General features: G+C 45.4%; 1 protein-coding gene across 4 annotated transcripts in view; it reads left to right on the top strand.

Moving 5' to 3' along the window:
• The window catches only part of INPP5K (inositol polyphosphate-5-phosphatase K), a 501,130-nt gene that overhangs the window by 125,312 nt on the left and 351,998 nt on the right, over positions 1–23,820 (top strand). For all 4 annotated transcript variants that reach the window (XM_085649054.1, XM_085649055.1, XM_085649052.1 and 1 more), the window contains one exon: positions 11,529–11,604. In XM_085649054.1, the coding sequence (XP_085505180.1) occupies positions 11,537–11,604 (68 nt within the window). In that variant the 5' untranslated portion in view covers positions 11,529–11,536. The remainder of the gene's footprint in view (positions 1–11,528; positions 11,605–23,820) is intronic.

Here is a 23,820-nt window from a genome sequence, read left to right as displayed (position 1 = left end):
GTGGACATAGAGAAGTCATTCGACAGCCTTGAATGGACGTACTTGTTCAGAGTGATGGGTGCATTCGGAATGGGGCCAGAGTTTGTGGCATGGACGGCCATGTTGTATACAGGCCAAAGTCAGAACAGGCAGGCTCACATCGGATAGCTATAGGGCGGAGAGGGGAACACAGCAGGGGTGTCCCCTATCATACCCTTCTGTTTGCTTTGGCTATGGAACCACTGGCCACTAAAGCCAGGACAGAAAACCTGTATCAGGGGCTGGAGGTGGAGGGACGAACCCATCATATAGCATTATATGCAGGCAACTTACTGCTATTCCTTAGAAACATGGGAAAAGATCTTGATAGAGCCAGGGAACTGCTGACGGGTCTAGAGAGGGTAGCAGGCCTTAAGGTAAACTGGGGGAAGTCATGTCTGTTTCCTACCAAGCAGGGTCAAGACAAGCCGCAGGCGGTAGCCGGCAGAGAATGGGAAGGTAGATGTCTCCCATACTTGGGGGTCCAAATCTATCATGATCGAGCTGATGTTTTATAGGACAATGTAGGAAAAGCCATCAGGTGGACGAAGGCCAGTTTCGACTTCTGGGGGACCCTCCCCTTATCACTGACTGGAAGGATATCGCTCCTAAAAATGGTGACACTCCAGAGTCTCCTATATTTCTTAGGGGGTCCTACCGGTACGGATCCCAGCTGAGGGGTTTTGGCATCTCTGGACAATGGTGACTGAGTTTCTGTAGAGTGCTGGGAGGCAAAGAGTAACCCTGAAGACATTAATGAGACCAAAAGCAGAGGGGGGGTTAGCAACACCAGACTTTGAGTACCACTATATAGCTGCCCAGTTGCAATGACTCACGAAATTGGTTGCGAGTCAGCTAAGGGGGACTGCACAACAGGGCAACGGAAGTCCGAGCCTGGATCTTCTCTCCAAAGTAGTGTTACGGTTGCCCATTCAGGAAAGGGAAATTACTACAGAATTATGGGTGGCTTGCAAATTTTGAGTTAGAAGCCTACAGAAATCCAAAACCAAGCGCCCCTATGCGCCGGATATTCCATTAGCGCTATGCATGGCACTGCCATATAGAGCGGACTGGCGAAGACTGAAGACATGGACGGCAGCAGGGGTAACCACAGTTGGGATCCTAAACGAGGAGGGAACCCTGATGCCCTATGACACATTTAGGTAGAGAAACGAGATACAGAGGGGAGACTTTCTATTGCATACTGCTTTAACAGCAGCAATACGCAAACAATGGGGTAGTGGGCTATCTAAACCGCCTCTATCTGAAGGATGCCAGTATGTAGTATCGGCAGCAGGTACATTCAAAGCTGTCACTTGCTTATACAGGAGGCTTAGTCAGGCGACACGCCCAGCCCTTAATGAATAACAGCAGAGATGGGAAGAAGACCTGGGGGAACCCATTGAGGAGAAAGTATGGGGGGAATTGACAGAACGAGTCAGCAAGATCACCAGAAATACTAGATTCCAGTTAGTGAACTTTTACTTATTTCATAGAGCGTATCTTACACCAGGGCGTATTAGCAGACACTTCAATACGAGAACGGCGGCCTGTCCCCGCTGTGGGGAAGAGGGGGCGGAGTTTTTCCACATGTTTTGGAGCTGTCCTGAGATAGGGTAATTCTCAAGGCAGGTGACTGAAATTCTTTCGGTAGTAACGGAGAGGGAAGTGATCACGCCTCCGTGATATTGCCTGCTACATAGATTCCTCCACACCTCTAAGAATAAAGTCACCAGTAAATTTCAAGACCTGGGTCTTATATTAGCAAAAAGGGACATTACCAGTCATTAGAAGGCACATGGAGGGCCCCACACAGATAGGTGGGAAAGGGGGTTTGTACGCTGAGCAAGCTATGAGGTGGCGGTACGAGAGGCCAGACAAAATGGAAGTGAGAAGTCGCTAGAAGCAGCCAGGGCATGGGAAGTGTTGGTAGCGCAACTCAAGCAGCTGGAGGATGCCACAGAAGAAGGGCGGCAGAAGGCCTCGCAGGAGGCTGAACCCTGAAGCAGCCTGATATAACTGCATGGAGAATGGAGGAATAGAGATGGAAGATTTGAGAGTGCTATCCAGATAAAAGGAGACCGGAGGGAGAGTAGAGAATAAGACCTCTGAGTAGAAGCTTCAGGAGAGACTACCCAAGAGGAGCAAATCCCAGCCAAGAGGGCCTGATGGGGCACTTCGGTCCCAGTCTACTGCATATTTTATTAGCAGCCTTGTGCCACTTGTCTCTTTTATATATATGTGTGATCAAGGCTTATCCCGAGCCAAAACGTGTCAGGACCGAGCAGGCAATAAAATTCACTTTTTGGCACTATTTGGTGGTCCCTTTCCGTCCATGCTGCAAGCTAAGGAGTGATGGAGTGCTGATATATATATAGTGTCTTTGGGAGATATGGTGAGAGTCCTGCAGCCCCACCAGCTCCCCATGCACAGCCCCCATCCTATGAGGCTGCACGGCAGCCTGCTGGTGATGGAGTACTACACAATCCCCTGCCAGCGAGGAGCTTGGGCAGGCTGGTGTGAAACTGATGTGCCTGTCCCCCCACAGACATGGGCTTGGTGCAGCTGTGCCCCATGCCACCTGGTTTGCCTTTTCAATTTGTCAGCCCCAGTTGTTCGACTCGGTATGGGGTAGGGGATCCACACATGGCCTCTCACCAAAGGGGATAGTGGATAACAAAAATAACTACTCGCCGATCCCCTGGCCTTTGCCCACCGTAGAGGTAATTTTAAAGAAATCAAGCGGAGAGCCATGATTCTTCAGTTTTTGCTTGTAAACAGGCAAATCTTCAAGAATGCTTATCGCTGACCTTGGCCGATGCTGATCAATTTGGGCTTGTTAAACTCTTGGTGGTGTGGGTCATAATATTCCCAATCATCACACACAAGTAATTCCGTTTTGGGAGCATTTAATTTGAGTTGGCTCCATATCATCCACTGATCAGCAGCTCTGAGTCAACTGAACATCTGTGAGTTTCCAATGTCTTTGGGACTTTCTAGTTTAACCCCTTGTGTGCCCATGACGAGCTGGACTCGTCATGGAGCACATTCGCGCTGTGCCCATGACGAGTCCAGCTCGTCATGAGGCATTCCCTGGGGAATCCCTCTGGTGCAGGAACCAGAGGGATTCCCTTTAATTAAAAATAGCCTCGGGAGCTGGGGAAGAGCTTCCCCAGCTCCCGAGGCCCCCCCCCCCCCCATTTCACTGTAATGACGATCGGCGCACACGTCAAGAGGCTCATTTCAGTTTCACTTTCTACGTGCTCAGGGGGCTATCTCATCCCCCTGAGCACGTAGAAAGACGGGAGAGGTATCGTTGGAAAGGGGAGAATCCCCCCTTTCCAATGGTACCCCTCCCCAGTGGATCCTTGCTTGGGGATCGCCATAGGAGGGCGATCGCCAAGCAGGAATCCACCCACTAGACACCAGAGAGGGGGGAGCGGCCCCTTGGGCAAGGGCCTTTGCTCCCCCCAACTGACGTTGGCACCATTTAGTCTTTTTGCCCCCCCGGCATTAGCCCCCAATCGGCCCCCCCGGGGGGGGGGGGGAAAGCCCACTAGACACCAGGGAATAAAAAAAAAAAAAAATAGTGGTGGGGGCTGCCCAAAACGGGCAGGCCCATGCCCCCCCCCAATTACTACAGTCTTTCTGCCCCCCCGGGGGGCAGATGGGGCATTGGCCCCTAATCTGCCACTTCGGGGGGGGGGCAGAAAGTCCACTAAACACCAGGGATTCGTTTTTAGGTTTTTTTTAGGGTGGGGGCTGCCCGCAACGGGCACACCAATGCCCCCACCCACCCGCCACCATTACAGCCTTTCTGCCCCCCCTGGGGGGCAGATGGGGTATCGGCCCCCAATCTGCCCCCCCCCGGGGGGCAAAAAGCCCACTAGAACAGGGAATTGTAAAAAAAATAAAAATAGGGGTGGGGGCTGCCCAAAACCGGCAGGCCCATGCCCCCACCCCACCCCCCAATTATCACAGTCTTTCTGCCCCCCCCCGGGGGGCAGATGGGGCATTGGCCCCTAATCTGCCCCTCCGGGGGGGGGGGGCAGAAAGCCCACTATACACCAGGGATTTGTTTTCAGTTTGTTTTAGGGTGGGGGCTGCCCGAAACGGGCACGCCAATGCCCCCACCCACCCGCCACCATTACAGCCTTTCTGCCCGCCCTGGGGGGCAGATGGGGCATTGGCCCCCATTCTGCCCCCGGGTGGGCAAAAAGACCACTAGACACCAGGGAATTTTACAAAAAATAAGCGTTCCCCCGGGTCTCCTGATAAAAACAGTGCCTCATTCGTGTGGGAGGCCTAAGGACCCGCCACGGGCAAGGGCCCAAAACGTAGTGAGGCGCACTATGTTTAGGACCCTTGCCTGTTGAGGCGCACTACGTTTTGGACCCTTGCCTGTCACGGGTACTTGGGCCTCCCACACGAGTGAGGCACCGTTTTTATCGGGTGACCCGGGGGAACGCTGGGTGGTAGGAAATTTGTGTCAGCCCGGGGATGCCACAACTTTCCCACACAAAAATGTGTGAAAAAGGTGATTTTTTCAGCTAAATTTGAGATTTGCAGGGCATTCTGGGTAAGGAAACGTTGGGGATACACGCAAGCCATACCTCCCTGGAATCCCCTGGGTGTCTAGTTTTCAGAAATGTGTGGGTTTGGTAGGATCCACGCAGATTCCAAAACTTTCCACCACAGAAATGTGGGGAAAATGTGTTTTTTTTGGCAATTTGTTAGGTTTGCAAGGGATTCTGGGTAGCAGAACCTGGTGGGAGGCAGTCAAGTCACCCCATCCTGGATTCCCCTGGGTGTCTAGTTTTAAAAAATGTATAGGTTTGCTAGGTTTCCCTAGGTGCCGGCAGAGCTATGGTTCAAAAACTACAGCTAGGCACTTTGCCAAAAAAGGGTCATTTTTGACAGCGAAATTGAGGTGTGTCCACGATGCGTTTTGCGCCGTTTCCTGTCGCGGGCACTAGGCCGACCCACACAAGTGAGGTACCATTTTTATCGGAAGACTTTGTGGTACACGGGGTGGGTGGAAATTTGTGGATCCACGCAGATTCCAGAACTTTCCACCAGAGAAATGTGGAGAAAATGTGTTTTTTTTGGCAATTGTTTAGGTTTACAAGGGATTCTGGGTAACAGAACCAGGTGGGAGGCAGTCAAGTCACCCCATCCTGGATTCCCCTGGGTGACTAGTTTTCAAAAATGTATAGGTTTGCTAGGTTTCCCTAGGTGTCGGCAGAGCTATGGTTCAAAAACTACAGCTAGGCACTTTGCTAAAACAGGGTAATTTTGCATTGTGAAAATGTGGTGTGTTCACGTTGGGTTTTCAGCCATTTCCTGTCGTGGGCACTATGCCTCCCCCTACAAGTGAGGTACCATTTTTATCTGGAGACTTAGGGTAATTCAGATTTGTAAAGTAACTGTTATTACCTATTGACGTTCGATGCATTTCTGCCTTCCAAATGAATGACATTTTCTAAAAAAGAAGTCATTCTAAAAAATGACTGATAATTCTCATGCTAGTATGAGTATTCCCAATTTCGGAAATGTGCAAATATCTACTGTTTCTAAACTCTATATTTTGTTCCCATTTCAGAAATACATGGGTGTCTTTCATACCGATTTTTCCATGTACACATTTTTACAGAATAATTACTATATACCCGGTACATAATAAAAAACCATTGCAAGTTGCTGCTCAGTTTTTGGACCTGGGTTCGTCGAGTTCTTGGTGAACCTACAAGTCCTATATATCCCCACAACCAGTAATGTCCAGCGGATGTAACGGTATATTGCTTTCAAAGAGCTGTCATAATTAGAAGAAGTTACAGGTGAAAACGTTGACACAAAAGTCTTTTTTATTCAACAAATTTTCAATTTATCCTATATTTAACTGTTAGTTTCTATTAAAAAAACCTTGATGGATCTACACAAATGACCCCTTGCTGAATTCAGAATTTTGTCTACTTCTCTAAAATGTATAGCTTTCCAGGATCCATTATTGCTTTTGTACCCATTTCTACCATTAACTGGAAGGAGGTCGAAAGCACAAAAAATAGCAAAAATAGGCTATGTCCCAGGAAAATGCCAAAATTGTGTAAAACATTTTGGGTTTCTGACAAAAGTCTGGTATCCCCTAAAAGCTGGGAAAATGGTGATTTGAGCCCCACAAACCCTTTTTTGATAACACTTGCAGGGAAAAACTCAGAAGCTTTCATTTGCAGCCCGTTTTTCCCATTTTCCCCCAAAAACCTAAATTTTGCTGTATTTTGGCTCATTTCTGGGACCCCTCCAGGGGAATCCACAAACCCTGAGTACCTTCAGAATCCCCATGATGTTGGAAGAAAAGGGCGCAAATTTGGCGTGGATACCTTATGTGGTCAAAAAGTTACAGGGGCCTCAGCGCGCACTACCCCAAATACCCAAAAAAGGGGGTGGCACAGGAGGGGAAAAGGCCGGGCAGCGAAGGGGTTAAGAAGTATATGTGTGTCATATGCATAGTTAGAGCATGTGAGGTGAAATTAGTTGATCAGTGTTTGTAATGACTTCATGTAGATATCAAAAAGCATGGGTGATATGATAGAGCCTTGAGGAGCCCCAGGTTTTGTGGAGAACGTTTTGGATGAGAAAGGGGGGTAGAGATGATATCAGTTCTGTTTTGAAGGTAGGATGTGATCCAGTTGAGAGCAGTCCCCTCTCTGCCGGCTTTGTAGAGTATTTGTATTAGAGTGTGATGGTCGACCGTGTCAAAGGCAACTGACAGATCCAAGAGAAGTTGTGCACCTACCCTGTTCCGGTCAACTGTGTTCTTAAGGTCATCCAAGATGACAATGAGGGCAGATTCTGTCCTCTTCCCGGACGGAATCCTGTTTGGAAGTCCGAAAGTATTGAATGATCTTCAATGAATTATGACATCTGGGTGAATGCTGCTCTTTCTATCAGTTTGCCCAGGAAAGCTCTATTTGTAATTGGTCAGTAGTTGTCGGAGTTAAGTGAGTCCAGGTTAGTTTTCTTTACTAATGGGCGTATGTATGACTTTTTTTTAGATCTTCTGAAAATATTCCTGTAGTTAAGGAATTGTTAATGATTCTTCTCACTGGTGTGGCAGCAGAAGCAGCTAAAATAATTTTCTTGAAGGTTTGTGGTGGCCATTGGTCAGAAGGGCTGTCGGCAGACCTGCTTGCCTTGACCAGGTCTATAAATTCATTGTGTGATATTTGTTGGAAGGCATGCAGAGGTTGGGTGAGCCTAATCTTGGAGGGTTTTTATTTTTGGAAAAGGGTCGGTGCTGTTGTTTTTTCTTTGTTTTAAATAGGAGTCCAACGTTTCTGCTTTGGTTGTGTAATGATTCGCCTGTTCGTCTGTGAATTCTTGAGTAATGGGATGAGCTCCTTCTAGACACTTTGGTTTATGAAATTCAGTGGGAATTTTATAGAATTCTTTATTTGCAAATTGAATAGTAATTTTTCTTAGCTTTTTTGATTGCTGACTTGTATAATCTCTTCAGTTTCTGCAGGTCATGTTTGTCTTGATAGGTGTTTGTTTTGTCTTTTATCTCAATTTTTCTCCAAGGTGCCTCTTTTTTTTGTTCTGTTGTGGTGTTCTTAGTGGTATTAGGATATCAAGATTTTCCTGTTGCCACTCATACAGTTTTTGAATGAAGTTTGGTGTGCTTAGATCTGTACTGGATGTTATTTGTGTTTCCAAGTATTCAAATTGAGTTTATTCCACAGTTGATTGCTTTGTGTTGTTTTGTGTTGGAAAGCATGGTGGTCTGACCATGTGACTGGATTAATAGTTTGAAAGGTAACTAGTTCTGGATTTACAAAAATGACATCTAGGATGTGTCCAGCGATGTGTGTTGGTTTGTGGACGATTTGATGTAGGTTCAGGGCGTCTAGGCCAGTGATGATTTTTTTTTGGATGGGCCATATTGCATTTGTCAAACCAAATGTTTAGGTCACCAAAAATGCATCGGTTGGAGTGTAGTGTTATAAGGTTTGAAACTTCGTCTAGAAGTGTATCTGAGAATGTTTCATTGCAAGAGGGAGGTCTGTAAAGGATTAGAAAGTTGCAGGCGAAAGATGGTTTAGGGTTGCATCTGGTGAAGAGGGCCTCACAACCTTGTATGTAGACTTTGTCAGCTTTAGTGATATCTGTTTGCCTGGCCACCTCCTCTTTTGCCTATACGATTTTGTGTGATAGTGTGATAGCCTAGAGGAATGTTTTCATGCAACACTGGAGCCATGTCATCGGCAAACCATGATTCAGTTATGAAGAGTAAGTCAGGTTGTGTGTCAATGAGAAGGTCGTAGATATGATGCTTGTTCTTTGAGAGTGATTGAGCATTTATTAGTTGGCAGTTTAGAGAATGTGTTTTGGTGATGGTTTGACTTATTTTGGAGAAGTTTGAGCAGTGTTTTTTGGAATTGTAGCAGGTGTGTCCTTAGTGCTGGTATTAGCTGTATGAGGATAGCAATAGTGTAGCTGTTCTGTAGTGTATTCCTTGTCCAGCAGGCTAAAAAGGCGTTTTGATAGGTCTGCATGTGTAGGCGGTGGATATGGTGGTTGAGAGTGAGTTGGTGAGCTGTTGTTTTTGTAGAGTAGCCTTGTTGTGCAGTAGACCTGGGGATGCAAAGTTGTGAAGAGTGGCATGTTGCTTATGTTGTTTGCGTCTGTGTAGGGTGGAAGGTGTATATGTTAGGGGTGGTAGTGCAGCATGTGGGTCTTGTTGTAAGGTTCTAAATTGTCCAATGGATGAGGGGCAATTAAAAAAGAGTTGCTGTATATGTGTTAGGTATAGGGAAAGTGAGAAAGCTTGGCAGTGTAGTTGGTGTAGGGTGTGTAATAGTTGAGATTTATGCAGACCACCACAAGTTATGCATCCTGTTCTGTTACTGCATGAAGAGAGAAACACTGATAGTTGAACAGGTTTTTTAATATTTAAAAGTGATGTCTTCAATTCTAACTTGTTAAGGTGTGGATCAATTTTTAAATATGGCTGCTAAAAGTAATTAGATATCTAATTATCGTTATGTGAACCTCGCAATATATATTGACTGTAGCGGATCATTTTGTCTAGGTATATTAGCCATAATGCTTTATGAAATAATGTTTTATGAAATGTTGTTTGTGATTTGATGAATTTTTATTTTTCATTTTTTGTGATAAGCATTGCACTGTTTTTATGAGTTTTAACCAAATAAAAATAATGATTGATTGATAGATATGGGGCTGTCTTGATGTTTAGCTATGTCGAGATGAAATGTCAGCTGCTATACAAAACTCAAACACATCAATAAAAATGCTTGGGCTGTTGCTCAGGAGGGCAGGTGAAATCTCTAACTTGCTGATGTTGGGATAGATATTTGGTTGGCAAGGTAATTTAGTTTGAACCATGTTTTGATATCTTGCTATGTCTGAGCAGCAGTTTAACTGGATCCCTGTGCTGTTCAGGGGTGGGGGGAGAGGGCACTTGACCTTTGTCAATGTCGCATACAGTCTGCTGACATGATGAATCTATTTCTGATATATCTTGAAATTTGGTTCTGTCGGGATAAGTTGTCAACCGGCATCTGTGTGTATGTGTTCTAGGGTTACCACAATTGTGGTAGGATTTGGCAGAGCTGGAATTGTTCTAGCTCTGGAGAGCATTCTGGTGAAAGTTGGCGGGTTGAGGTGGTGATGTCGGGAATGTATAAATGTAGTTGAAACGGCTTAAAGGTAGTATTGTGCTATCGTGAGACAGGCGAGAGCAAGTTCCGCTAATTGTTCATGTTGTGTAACTGGTACAGAATATTGGGTAGTATTGGCTCTGGTCTTTAACATTATAGTGAGGGATAGAGGGTATAAGTAAAAGGATGTGAATACAATTGCTCAGAAGAAGGAATAGATGGCGGAGAAGGCTTTGATGCAGGGCAGGTTCGGAGATGGGCGCAGACTGGGGAATACCTCTGTGCACAATTACACAATCCCAATGGCTAGGCTGAAAAGGCAAAATCTCGGTGCTTGGGGCAGATACGAGTATCATAAGGGTAACGGGAAGGCTAGGCATGGTGCAAACTCACCTCAGATGTTATCCTAGAAGAGTCTAGCCAGCTCCTTGATCTTAGGGTAATGCTTTACCTTTGCACTGAGTAATCTGGCAAGTTAGGCAGCAGAGATCTTGAGGCTCCTATGCAACTCAGTCCGTTTTCACAACTGCTCCACAGATTTGTATTCAACTGGTCATTTTAAAGTTCTATACGGCAGTTAGGGTCTACTCCTTTCCTTGCTTGGCAGTTCAGCTCCCCTTCTTGTGGTCACATTACCACAGAAATATGTTCCAGAGGCTAAGGTTTATCCAACAGAAAAGGAATTGTGCAACCAATAAGGTTGTACTTCTGATTACCAATTTGGTAATGGTAAATTATATTTATATATCGCTTACTGCACTTAACGAGGCATTGAAGCGCTTTTGCAGCGAGCAGCACCCTACTCCAGAACCCAAGATTAGAGGTTAGTAGTAATATCCACAACATATGAAGAGAAATGCATGCAAATAATCTAACCACTGGCAATCGCTCAGGGTAACCCATCGTTTTTTGCCCACTGTACCACTCTAGGCAAAGTAAAACTGACCCTGCTCCTCATGGGAGACTATCCCAGAACTGCCAGACGAGGCCAATTTTTCTAGGGATCACAAGCAAACTCAGACCGGTTTCAGCTTTAATTGACATCATCACTGAGGTTTAGCTTGGATTCTGTGTCACACTGAGCAAGTGACCCGTGTCTGGGCATACTCTTGGCCACTTATGGTGTTACATAGTACATAAAAATGCTACTCCGAGTGACTGCCAGTGGTTAGACTATTTTCAGCTATTCCTCCCATCACCTTTGTGTGTTTTATTTACTTATGATAGCTGACATCTCTGCAATGGAATGTAGAATTAATTTCAAGCCAGATGAAGTATGAGTTACTTGGTCGAAGAAGGCAGTATTTAAACCACTGTGGGGGACTGATAACTAAAGTGTATACAGGCTTGTCTTGAGATTCAAAACAGTCCTCCTGTCAATAAGAAGTACCTTTTTGCCATTGTTCTAATCTTGACATTTTTCCAATAAGGTAGCAAATATCACGCTGGTCAGAAATAACCAAAATGTGTACAGTAGAGCCTGACTGGTGAAACCACGCTACTCCATTTTGTTCATGCGTTTTAAAAACCAGGCTTTTAAGAACCTTCGGGACTCAATCTTTGGTCTCCTTTCCAAAAATGTATTTATGTTGCAAATAAGACTTGGGAGAGTGTCATTGCGTGTGGCATCCATGCTCCTTTCTTGGTGCTGAAAGTAGTTGATGATTGCTAAAAACGTGTACTTCATAACTGAATGTACATTGTTTATTTCATGTTAGGTGCGTTACAGGCCTCACTTTCAAATGAGGATGTTTGGTCATTGACTTACGGTGTAACACATTCTGCTGCACAGCCTTGTTGTTCAACACACAGAACTTTTGTATTTTTCAGATTTAAACATGGATCTTGCTGGGCGAACTCTGCCTTTCAAAGGACCGGACCTGGAACTCTCTCCGAAGAAACTCAGGTAAGAGTTGGCTACTGTTTGAATAGACCTTTAGAGGAATACTTTTGTCTTATTCTTTAGGATTTAAATCAATATCTGCTTCAGATCTAATGGGCGCTTTTATTTCAAAACGTAACCAAAAGCGTTACCCAAAAATCAAAGCTGACGATCCTTTCTTAAGAACTAACCACAATCCTAGAGAATGGCAAGGAAATTAGTACCCAGCTAGCATGGCTTCTAAAATTCTTTCTGGTTAATTTTGCTGTCCTGCTAGAAGACCACATATCCAGATATGATTTCATTGCAACCTAATCACTAGGTCACTAACTTGTTCGCCTCTGTGAGACCGTCCTCTTGTTCTGATCTGCTTGCTTCTTTACAGTTTATAAAATACTTAAAATAGGGCTGTAACTTCTCAACTCATGGCTCCTGTATTAGGTCCTTTTATTATACTTGAAAGCACAGAGGATATCATGCAGGTAAGGAGTTCCTCCCCAGAGCGCTGTCTTTCTTCTAATGGCAAATTAGCTATAGCCCCCTAAATACCTTTATTCAGCCAGTTCTGAGTTACAGAAGAGGCTCTTGTGTTTTTCATGGCAACTCGATCAGAAGAAAAGTTTTGAACCTGGTGTTAGGACAGGAATATCCCCTTTATGGGTGTGTTTACCTACCCTGAGTGGCCAACTGCATGAATATCTGGTAGACTGACTCATATTTTGGCCGTAGCATCATGCTAATTTAAGCATGTGCACAAAGGCCTAGGCCTATCGCTTGCTATGCGATTTCCTGAACATGCCCATGAAGGGCGCACCAAACACTCCCTCAAAGTGGAGAGCGGATTACTGTTCCTGTCCTGGGTATAAGGTAACAAGCTGTGGTGAACATACTTTAGATTGATTTTGTCACCTGAAGCAAGATCCTGTATTACATCGCCAAGAACTAAAGCCTGACTCTGTTATAGTCTCTGCTGTCTGTAAAAATCATGCATCTGCACCAGGGACTTGAGTACCACCAGAGAGAGAGCAAAAAGAGGGATGGAGTGGCCATGAAAGTAAGTGGTTCTGCATCAACAGCCCTATAATCAGCCTGCACTTCTCGGTAAGTATGACCCAGCACTTTGGGAATATGTGCTTACATGTGCAGAAGATCTGCCACAAGACAAGAAACAATATTTCCTATAAATCTTTAATGAAGCACAGGTTGTCTCCAACCAGATAATAAGTGCAGCCATCGACACAGCAGACTACATTTTGTCATGGCGTTGCATTGTGACGTGCATCATGGCTTTGTATTACATGAATAAAACCTGATTGATAATTAAAGATAATTAATCTACCATTTTCAGACCCCAGTGTTGCCTGCCCGCAGATGAAGAAATGGAAAGGATAAAAAAGGAATTGACAAACTTTAAAGCAGTGGGCCTAGAGAGGAAACAAATTATTATCTTTTCTACGTTTCACCGCAGGAACACCAGGCAACAACAGCTGCTAAGGGTTCTACTCCCACAATAACCTTACTACCCACAATCTCAACATCATCAGCACCAGTACTTTTATTGACAGATGACAACAAATGCAACAATCATATACAGACTCTACTCTGGGTTAATCATAGTTCCACAACAATAACCAATGAGTCGATCACTCCATCTACTCTGTTCGCCGGTCCAGTGGGAGGGAGTGTTAAAAAACACTTGGAAGATTGGAGCAAAATTATAATTGAAAAATGGGTCTTACAAATTATTTAGAATGGCTACAACATTAAATTCAGGTTTCCGCCACCCATGATTCCATCTAAATGAGTATCACAACACCAGCTGCACCATCTTCGAGTGAAAATAACATCACTGCTTCTAAAACAATCGTTAGAACTGGTTCCTCCATCAGAAAGACCTAAAAGCATCTATTTCAGATATTGTTTGCACCCAAGAAAGGCCCCACTACCACATGCTGTTTGTTCAAATAGCATGTGGTGGTGGTGGTATTGTCCATCTATAGTAGAACTGTCTGTGCTCAGCACTGGTAAAAAAACTCCGAAGGTGAAGTGGACAGCCTTGAGCTTGAGAAAATTGATACGGTGTAGTTGTTGTCACAGTGACCACTCATCCTGAATTTTGAGATTGTCTGATGTGCTCCCCACCTGCTGAGAGAAGCACCGGTTTCCATGGGACGAATAAGATCAAGAGTTCTGTTGTTGGAAGCCTAAGCAATCTGATATTGGCTGCTGATGAGAAATCTAACTGTTCAAGCGATGCCATCTGCCAGATCTCCAAAATCATCAAAGAGACCTACTCATCCAAAAATCACGAGCGGAAGCTCGACAACGACGTCATGCAGTTTGTGTTTTTAAGACTGTGGTTTTCCAGAAATTGGCTTATTTTGCACCGGACAAAATGCCCAAACTACTGATCCTGAATGTGTGACCCACAGTCGATTGGTACTGCACTTCTGATTAATTGCTCAAGCAGATTTCGGTACACTTATCCACTGATACCACTAATTCCATCAGTTAACATGAAACTCAAAAGGTCCTCTGTAACCATGATTCTCACAGCTCCAGAGTGACCAAGACATTGGTGTTGCCAGAGCTACTTCATCTATCGATCGAACCCCATGCAATCACAATCTACTGTCCAGGGTGGGAAGGAAGATCCTTCAGCCCATCTACAATCCTTGAGTTTGACAGCATGGCTCCCGAGGTCCTACTAAGGAAGCAAAGAGAACATCTACCAGGGGCTCCTATGATTTCAAGTGGAAATTATTTGTGTTTTGGTGCCTTAATAAACAGGATCCTCTCCTGCCAGGAGAAAGTTATCCATCCTTACTTTTTGCATTTGGAACAGTCTCAGCTTCATTTCTCTTCAATCAAAGTTCACCTAGCCACCGCAGCTTATGGTAAAGGCCCAAATTAGAGGTCACTCTTCACATTTCCAGTGATCAAAGACTTTTTGAAAGGACTAAAAATAAGATCTACCCACCAGTCAAAAGGCCTCCTTCTCCATAGGTGGTAAATATAGTTATTTCTAAAGTCATGGCTCCTCCTTTTGAGCCCATTCATTAGACATTGTTACAGCATCTTTATTGGGAAGCTGCTTTCTTAGTTGCCATTACATCAGCTAGAAGTTAGTGAACTACAAGCTTTCTAAGCTATTGATGCCTACTTGATTTTCCATTGAAACAGGGTAGTGTTAACGTCACGCCCTTAGTTTCTACTTAAACTAATATCAGCTTTTCAAACTAACTAAACTATTTCATTACCTATATTTTTCCCCCCAATTCATTATCTCCAGCACAGAGACCTTTACATTCATTAGACCTCAAAAGAATCCTAAAATTGTTTTTAGATACAACTAAAACCATCAGAAAGACAACCCATCCTTTTGTAAATAAAGGTCCTCTACGGACAAGACTGGCGACCTCCATGCAGGTTGTTGCTTGAGGGATTGTTTACTGCATTACTGGTTATTAGCAGCTAGCAAACAAACCTCTACCCGGTAGACCCAGATCACATTCTACTAGAGGAAAAGCTGCGTCCACTGCTTGGGCCATGAGTGTTCTCTTTTCTGAAAAAAGTAGGGCAGCAACCTGGAAATCTGATGATACTTTTTCCAGACATTACTGTGTTGACAAAGATGCTCGAGCTGACGCTTTGGTGGGCTAGGCATTGCTATGTAATTTGTTCAATTAGCCTGCTCAGAACTTGTCACAACTATACTGCATGCCTTCCGTTAGAGACCTTTTTCTCCTCGCAGTGGAGATATGCTTGCTAAACTATTTTCCGTTCAGAACTCTCACTGAGAATTCTACGATGCAGAAGGAAATGTTGAATTGTAATCCTAGTTCTAAATCCTAAGCATTCCTACTGAAGTCATTAAAAAACCTTCTCAAGCATTCCCACAGAAGTCATAAAAAAACCTCTCTCCTCCCTGGTTGTCTGTACAAGTTATATTTTTCTTGGTATCATACTCTTTGGGATGCCCTGTTTTTCCTATACCAAAAGAACTCAGGCTTTGAGGCAAACTGCCAGTACAGTGTATGCTGGGTAATGGACGTTGCTAGTGTATGTTGAATGCATATAGTGCACTTTTGACCTAACAGGCACTTTTCCCTTCATGTTTCTCTGCAGCTACAGTAGGTTTTCTCATGTTCTGTTAACAATTTAATAGATTTCTACAACTAGACGCTGCAATATGGATTGATTTCAATATGACACTGTGGTTTTATATAGATGATTCAGTTAAAGGATGGCTTGTCACAGATTTATTGAGGTCTCACCTAACTGAGCAATATCAGGATGTCTATCTCCAACCTCAGAAGAAAAAAAAGGTGTTTGGGGGGTGCTGTATACAGGAGCTGCCTTCCACCTAAACTTGGGAACTACCTAGAGTTCTCTGCAACACCCGCGACACTCTAAATTTGCTCACCTCAAATGTCTGCTTTTCTGTCAACGTTTTTAAGCATAGGATTAGCACAGTGCTAATCCACGCTGAGATAGAAAGGGACAAAGTCTTTTGTGATTTCTACAGCAAAGTCTTTAAACTTAGGATTAGCCCAGTGCTATCAATGCTGAGTTGTAAAATGACAAAAGCCATTTACCACTCCAGGCACAGTATTGCAGCTTTGGATTGGTAAAATACCATCCGAGCCAACCTGAAACTATTTATTTCATTGCTGTAGAAATGACAAAAGACTTTGTCCCTTTCTATCTCGGCCTGGATGGCACTGTGCCAATCCTATGCTTAAAAACATTGATATCTACTCTGGAGCCTGGATGACCTTGCAGCCCAGCTGACTAGAATGACATCAAGAAGTGTCAGTACTATCAATGGTCTCGGAGGTACATGGAAGCAGGTGTTTAAATCTTGACTGTCAACAACCTATCCTTAATCTATGGTGTCTATATTTTCCCAAACCAAGCCCCAGGGAAACACAGACCTCCTTCCTCACTTCAGAATTTGGGATTTTCTTCCATTGACTGTCTAGCCACTCTTATTCCAGAACAGTTGGGATCTATACTCGAGCCCTTAGTTGCAGAAGTATTGGCAAGGTAAATTGTGGTCATCATCCTAAATACCAGCCCCACTTGGTCCAAACAAAGGGTCAGGTAAGTATTAAGGGTGGGCGTAGTTCGCGAAGTAGCACTTCGCGAAGCTACGCAAAGTGAAGTTCGCACTACGCGAGCTACGCGTAGCACTTCGCGAACTGCGAAGTAACATGTTCGCACTGTGCAAGATGTTGTTTTCAATGATTGCACAGTGCGGACAAGCAACCGGCACTGTGCAATCATTGAAAATGGCATCTTGCACAGTGCGAGCTGTAGTTTTCTGCTGCTCGAGTAGATTTTTACTCGAGCTGCAGCTTTCTCAACGCGAACTGGTAGTTTCTCATCGCGAGCGGTCGCGAGCATACGCGACCCCTCGCAATGAGAAACCTGACCTTCTCGCGTTGGGAATCTCGCCGGGAGGTTTATTTTCCATGCTCGCGATCGCGAACAAGGAAAAAGTCTCGCCAGGATGTCATTTTGCTTGCTCGCGGTCGCCAACTTGACGTTGAGGACCGCGAGCAAGCAAAAAATGACCGCAGCACTACGCAACACTACGCTACGCGTGTTCGCACTGTGCTACGTGCAGTTCGCGTAGTGCGAAGTAGCGCGAACTTCGCAAACTACGCGAGCGTAGCGTAGTGCTTCGCCCAGGCCTAGTAAGTATACCCCGTCTTGTGGATGCCTCTAATAACTGATAATATTTACTGCAATAGCCAGTTTCAAGATTCAGGCCCTTGAAGTTTATGACTCTCAGGGAACCCCTTTATGGGTGCAAGATCCACACTAACACCAGGTTGTCTTTCAGAAACTGAGAGGCCAGATGTATTTCTAACTACTCTTCCACTTATGACTGTATCCTGTGCAAAGTATCCCTGTACTGCTGAATTCCTGCTAGACTGGGGCCGTCCCTGTTCACTGTCCAGTACCTGCACATGTACTACTGTCTACCCCTGTTGTCCCAAGACCAGACATACTATTGCAAACCAGGTGGATACCCAAGTTACTCCCTTTTGGCTACTTGACTCTCCAGGCATAGCAATGTTGAGCAGTAAAGGCTTGCTCTGTGTGGTGGTCAGGGTTAGAAAATTAGAGCATGACACAGTAAAGGTGCTCATAATAAACTGAAAGTCCAATGCTGTAATTTTACAGATGTAGACTTTATTAACAGATGAGTAACTATGACAGTTGCAAACAGAAAATAGTCAAAAACAGAATAATCCAGGAACTTCTGGGGCTAAGATATGTCCAATAGCATGTTTATAGCGTTAGTGCGCAAGGCACAGGATTTGTAAAATAATATTGTATCATTTGGCAAAAATGTTTCTATCCAGGAGCTTTTAAGTGTTTTCTGAAGTCTTTGTAACTTGTCAATATTTTACTGAAATGTTTGTAAGTAAGTCTAGTCAGTGAGACAGAAACATACACTGTACCAGGATTGCTGTATGTCTGTCTCTCTAGTTGTGGTGTCTCTGGGCAACGCATTGGGTTAGGCCCCACCTACATTATAGATATAGATTTTTAGTATTCCAATGTGAATTCACGGTCTTGGTATCCAGTTTACTGGGGTCCAGTAGTCTTTGGCTAGTCAAGACACAGTTCATCGTGGGGCCAGCTTAGTCCCCAACTGATTTCACAGTTTGTCAGTACCCTTCATTACTGGTTAGTGACATGGGGGGTGTGGGGCAGATGTAGTGGTGGATCTGCACACTATGAAGCCTCTAGTGTGTTAACACATTTTCAGGGGCTGTATCTCAACACCCACTGGTAGCAAACTAAAGTGATGGGGCAGTGATGTGACACCCAAAGGACCATAGTTTCTTGATGACCCATACCACACAGCATGACCATTCCCAACTAGAAATTCTAGTCCAACGTTAGGGTCGAGGTGTGCCTTTAAACTACATTAGCTCTGTGATCATACAAACTAGAGAGAATTCTTAAATGGCCCCAAACTCAGGGTGGTGGGCCGCAGCTCATAGCACTAAATCCCAGTGGTAAGGGTGAAAAGAAATGACCTCTGTTACTTTGGGGATGCATGAGAGGCAGTCGGGGTACTCTAAGGATACTAGGCAGAACAGTCACGATTCAGACACACACATGTTGGTAGTAAGTGTCTCTGCAGTTCCACGACCCCAGGAGATGGACTTTAGTTGCCTTGAGCACTCTGTCCAGTTGGGCTACAAGTGTTGAGACTCAGGGGTGACACATTCCCTTGAGGCAAGCACAATTACGCACTTTACTAAAGTGGGTCATGTGCAGATCTTCCTGCCGATCAGAACTTGCTCTTCACTTCACTAAGCATATCTGCCTCCTTTGTTGTTGATGGTGGACGTAGCAGTGAGATTCGAGTCATTATTAACAACCCTGCCAGGCGAATAACCATCATCAAGGCGCTGACCATGATAAATGTTTACCTTATACTGATGTGCATATTATTCCTCGAATCACAATAAAATGCAGGTTACTTGGTGAAGGGGGCAGTATTTGTTCTACTTTTGGTGACGTTGGTAGGCTTTGTGGTACGGCCACTGTTTTTAGTTAAAGGGTGAAACAAACCGAACTGGTCAATCCCTTTTAGCTGATTTGAGCGAGACTGGACAGGAGACAACATCTACACAATAAGGGCTGAAGTGTGTGAATTCAACCCCGTTAATGCCCATATCAAGAAAATATAAGTAATCTGTAGTTCTGGGTTTGTCTTAATTACCCTATCATAGTGACATAGAAATACATGCATTTCTTACCTGGGCCTGTCTCCCAAGGAATTCGAGGTTTGTTGTTAGTTAAACCTAGTCAGCTGTAATACATTTCTAATTTGGAAAAATATTTGAATTTAGTAGGTAGGTAGACTACAGTTCATGAAGCAAGAAAAGCCGAACAGTGGTAGTCTGTTAAGGTAAAATGGTGCCACTAAGGAGAATAGCACAGCAAAATATCAGGATGTGACTTTATTTATTTTTATTTATGTGTTTTATAGAGCGCGAACTTGACCCGTTAGGGTATCAGAGCGCTTTACAGGGGAGCAAAGCAATATACAGACAGATTTAGAGTCAACCAGTTACAGCTCAAGTAGCAGTATAGTGCAGGAATATATATACACAAAGTATGTATTTACATTTTACATAACCGATTACAAAGAGCGACAAACCATATTTACAGAGTACATTTTCAATAATTCTAACCCGGTCCCAAGATTCTGGTGTTTCGGGAGACCCGGTAGGTAGGGGGGAGGTAGTGGGCCGTCATAGGCTATGCCAAAGAAGTAGTTGAGGTAGTGTTAGACGAGAAATTTGCCCATAAGGAAGATTTTGGCATCCTTTTTGAAGTGAGACAGTGAGGGGATTCTTCTGATGTGGGGTGGGAGAGAGTTCCATATTCGTGGAGCAGCCCCTGAGAAGGCCCGATTGTACGTTTTATTTTTCCGAAAACGTGCAGGTTGGAGCAGGAAATCCCTGGCGGATCTGGAGTTTCTGGTTCCTCCGGAGATCATGAGTTTCTGTGTCAGGTATGCGGGGGAGTTAGAGTGTAAAGCTTTGTGCGTGATGCATGCTAGTTTGAGCTGTATTCTTGCCTCCAAGGGAAGCCAGTTGAGAGCTTTCAGGAGTGGGGAAATATGATCATATTTCCTAGTGCCAGTCAGTAGTCTGGCAGCCGCGTTGAGGCAGGCTTTTAGAGGTGCCAGGGAGATCTTGGGTAAGCCCGAGAGGGTTGAGCAGCCATATTCCAGTCTAGAGATGACGAGTGCTTGAACTGCCATTTTTAGGTCAGGGGCATCAAGGAAGGGTTTCAATTTCCTAAGGTAGCTCAGATGGAATCTGGCTGTTTTAGCCATAGAATTTATGTGGTCCCTCATGTTAAGGTTTGTGTCAAGGGTAATGCCCAGGGATTTAGCCGAATTCACAATGGTCGGTGGGCAGTTTAAGGCTGTAATAGCCTTGATCCATGATTGAATCTCTAAGTTGGCATTGGGAGGGGAGATCAGGAGAAATTCTGTTTTCTTTGCATTGAGTTTAAGTTGGTTGGATGCGAGCCATTGTACGGTGAGTATCAGGGCTTCGTTCAGGGAGATAATCTCTTCGAGAGAAGAGGTTTTGATGTAGATCTGGGTGTCATCGGCATACATATGATAGGAGATGTTAGCTGCGCGCAATACTTCGGTAAGCGGTTCTAGGTAGAGGTTAAAGAGGGTGGGGGACAGGGTTGATCCTTGGGGGACTCCAACTGTGACCGGCGATGGTGAAGAAAGGTTGCCATCAATCAGGAATCTCTGTGACCGGTTATGGAGGAAGGAACTAAACCAATCTAGAACAGTGCCATCTAAGCCCATTCTGAGTTTGAGGCGTTCGAGTAATTTTTCATGGTTGACTGTGTCGAAGGCCGAGGATAAGTCCAGGAGGATTAGGAGACAGGTTTTGCCTTGGTCGAGGGCTTGGAGGGCATCATCGACTATGTGAAGCATGGTGGTTTCTGTGCTGTGCCCCGGTCTAAATCCGGATTGAAAGTCATCAAGGAGGTGGAAGTTGTTGATGTGGTGACTAAGCTGCTGTTGCACACATTTCTCCAACACTTTGGCTAAGAGGGGGATGTTAGAGATGGGCCTGAAGTTGTCTGGGGAGGCTGGGTCCAGCGATGGCTTTTTCAGGATGGGGAGGACTTGGCCGGCTTTTAGAGAGTCTGGCATTATTCCCTGCTGAAGGGAGGCATTGATTATTGAAGTCCAGCTGGGAATAATGGATTGGGCGACGACCGTAAGGCAGTTGGCAGGGAGCGGGTCATTGAAATGGTTGTTCGGTTTTAAGGTAGAGAGGATTTTGGAGATGGAGTCTTCATCATAGTCTTTGAAGATGGACCAGTGAGCGTGATTTTTGGGAGTGGCCTGTGGGAGTGTCGATGTGGGAGGAGACGGGTCAGGTGGGGGTTGGGGGTATGTGATGGTGTTGAGTTCGTTTCCAAGGGCCAAGATTTTGTCAGTGAAGAAAGAGGAGAATTCTTCAGAGGATATAAGAGATTTGGGGGTTTCTTTAGAAGATTTGGCCAGTTTGTTAGATTGGTGTTTGACCAATTCGAAGAGCTTGTGGGGTCTGTTCTTAGCTTTCTCAAGTTCTGTTCTGAAGAAGTCTTTTTTTGAGTTGAGAATGTTCCTGTTGTAGGTATTTCTGGCCTGGCGGAGGAGTTGTAGGTGTGCAGTAGAGGGGTGTTGCCTCCAGGCTCTTTCAGCTTGCCGGAGGGCTCTCCTCTCGTCATTAAGGGAACCCGTGAACCAGGGGTTTCTGTCTTTGATTTGGGTTCTTTTCAGTTTTAGTGGGGCTAGATCGTCCAGGATGTTTGAGATGGTCGCAGAGTAGTGATCATTGAGGTCACTGACTGATGAGAGATGCGAAGGGGGTGGGAGGTTGGATTTACAGCGGGCCACCAGTTCATTTCGGTCCAAGTTCTTGGTGTCTCTGATCCAGCGTTTAGGAATCGTTGGTTGCGGTGCTTTTGTCTTGATGGTGCCAGGTAGATGGAAGGTGATGGCGTGGTGGTCAGACCAGTCGCATGGGTCAATAAAGATGAGCTGGACAGATGATTCTTTGGAGATGATCCAGTCAAGGGTTGCCCCTTTTGAATGAGTAGGTAGTGAGCAGGCCTGGGTCAGGGCTTGATCTGCCAGGAGGTCTTTGATGGCGTTGACATGTGGGTCCTTGGGATCGTTCCAGTGTAGGTTAAAATCGCCTAAGAAGATATCTTTGGAGTTGGTGGGAGTCTTAGCTGAGATGATTTCCATGAGGTGGTCGGTGAAAGAGTCGTTCGTACCTGGGGGGTGGTAGAAGATGTGAAGATTACATAGTAGGGTGGAGTTGTTGCAAATAGCGAGAGCGAGGTATTCGCAGGATTCGGTAGAGTCCGCCAGAAGTTCGGTGACGCGGAGGTTGGAGCTATAGATGCAGGCGATGCCTCCTCCTTTCTTGTTAGATTGTCTATCCAGTCTTGCGATATTGTAGTTAGGGGGGACTAGGAGGTCCAGGTATGGGGATGAGGAATCATTGAGCCATGATTCTGTTAGGATTGCTAAGTCGAGTTTTTTGCAAAGGATGAGATCAGCAATATCAGCAGCATGCTTAGCTGCCGATCGGCAGTTGATTAAGAGACCAGACAGGGAGGATTTTGGTGGGATTTCGGGAGTTTGGGCAGACTGGTGGACAGGTGCTAGATTGCTCATGATCACAGCTCTGTTGTGGACGGTGGCTGGCCTGTTGGGGTTGATAGTGACCAAGCGGATGGGATGTTCGAAATTCCGGTCAAAGGGAAGAGGGGTAGCTGTGGTGGGGTTATGATCTCGGAGGATGGCCAGTATTTCAGTTTCAGTGAGGTCTAGTGGACTTAGAATTGGAGAAGCGGTGTAGGAGAGGGCCAGAGCGAGGCATTCTTCCTCTGAGAGGTGGCAAGGTTGTTTACGGAGACGAAGCTGTCTCAAGACTAGAGGAAGAGGCTGTTTCGGGTGCTCAGTTAAGTGCAGGGATGTGCAGACAGGCGGGGACGTGAGGTTAGCTAGGGCAAGTACAGCGAGGTGGAGGAGGTTCGTTAATTCCGAGATAGAGATGTGAATGTTCTGGGTAAGTTTGGTAGCTCTGGAGAACAGAGAGGCCATGTCCCTATCTAGTGGGGGCGATAGAGGGCGGAAGTCCCTATCTAGTGGGGGCGATAGAGGGCGGAAGGGCAATGGTGCCGGGGCAGTTAAGTCAGTATGAGAAGGAGAAAAGGGGGGAGGACTAGTACGGCCTGTGTTATGGGTCGTAGGATCAGAACTAGGGCTCCTCTGTGGGATGAATTGCGTGCTTGGAGGGGAAACCCGACTGGTGTCAGCGGGCGTTGGGGACATATCAGTGGCATAGTCTACGTGGGGGGATAGTGGGGGGGGGATCAGGGGTCTAGGGGAGATTCTAGGGGTAAGGCCGGGCACCATGTTGGGGAGGGTGAGGGGGTCTGTGTTGGAAGACCTTTGGGGAGTTTGTGAGTGGTTAGCTACGTTGGGTAGGCTAGATGAGGGCTTGTCGGGACGTGGCATGGTTCCCCTGCCTGCGTCATGTGCGTGGTTACGAAGGAGGGTGAACAGGTTGGCAAATTTGTCCAAGTTTTTGGCTGAGGCTTGGATCAGGATAATGCCATTTTTGTAAAGGGTGATGGTGAGGTCAGCGCGCAGTGTGGGGGACG

Source organism: Triturus cristatus, chromosome 3_2 (assembly GCF_964204655.1).
Source record: "Triturus cristatus chromosome 3_2, aTriCri1.1, whole genome shotgun sequence".
NCBI lineage: Eukaryota > Metazoa > Chordata > Amphibia > Caudata > Salamandridae > Triturus > Triturus cristatus.
This window is presented reverse-complemented; position numbering and strand designations above follow the sequence as displayed.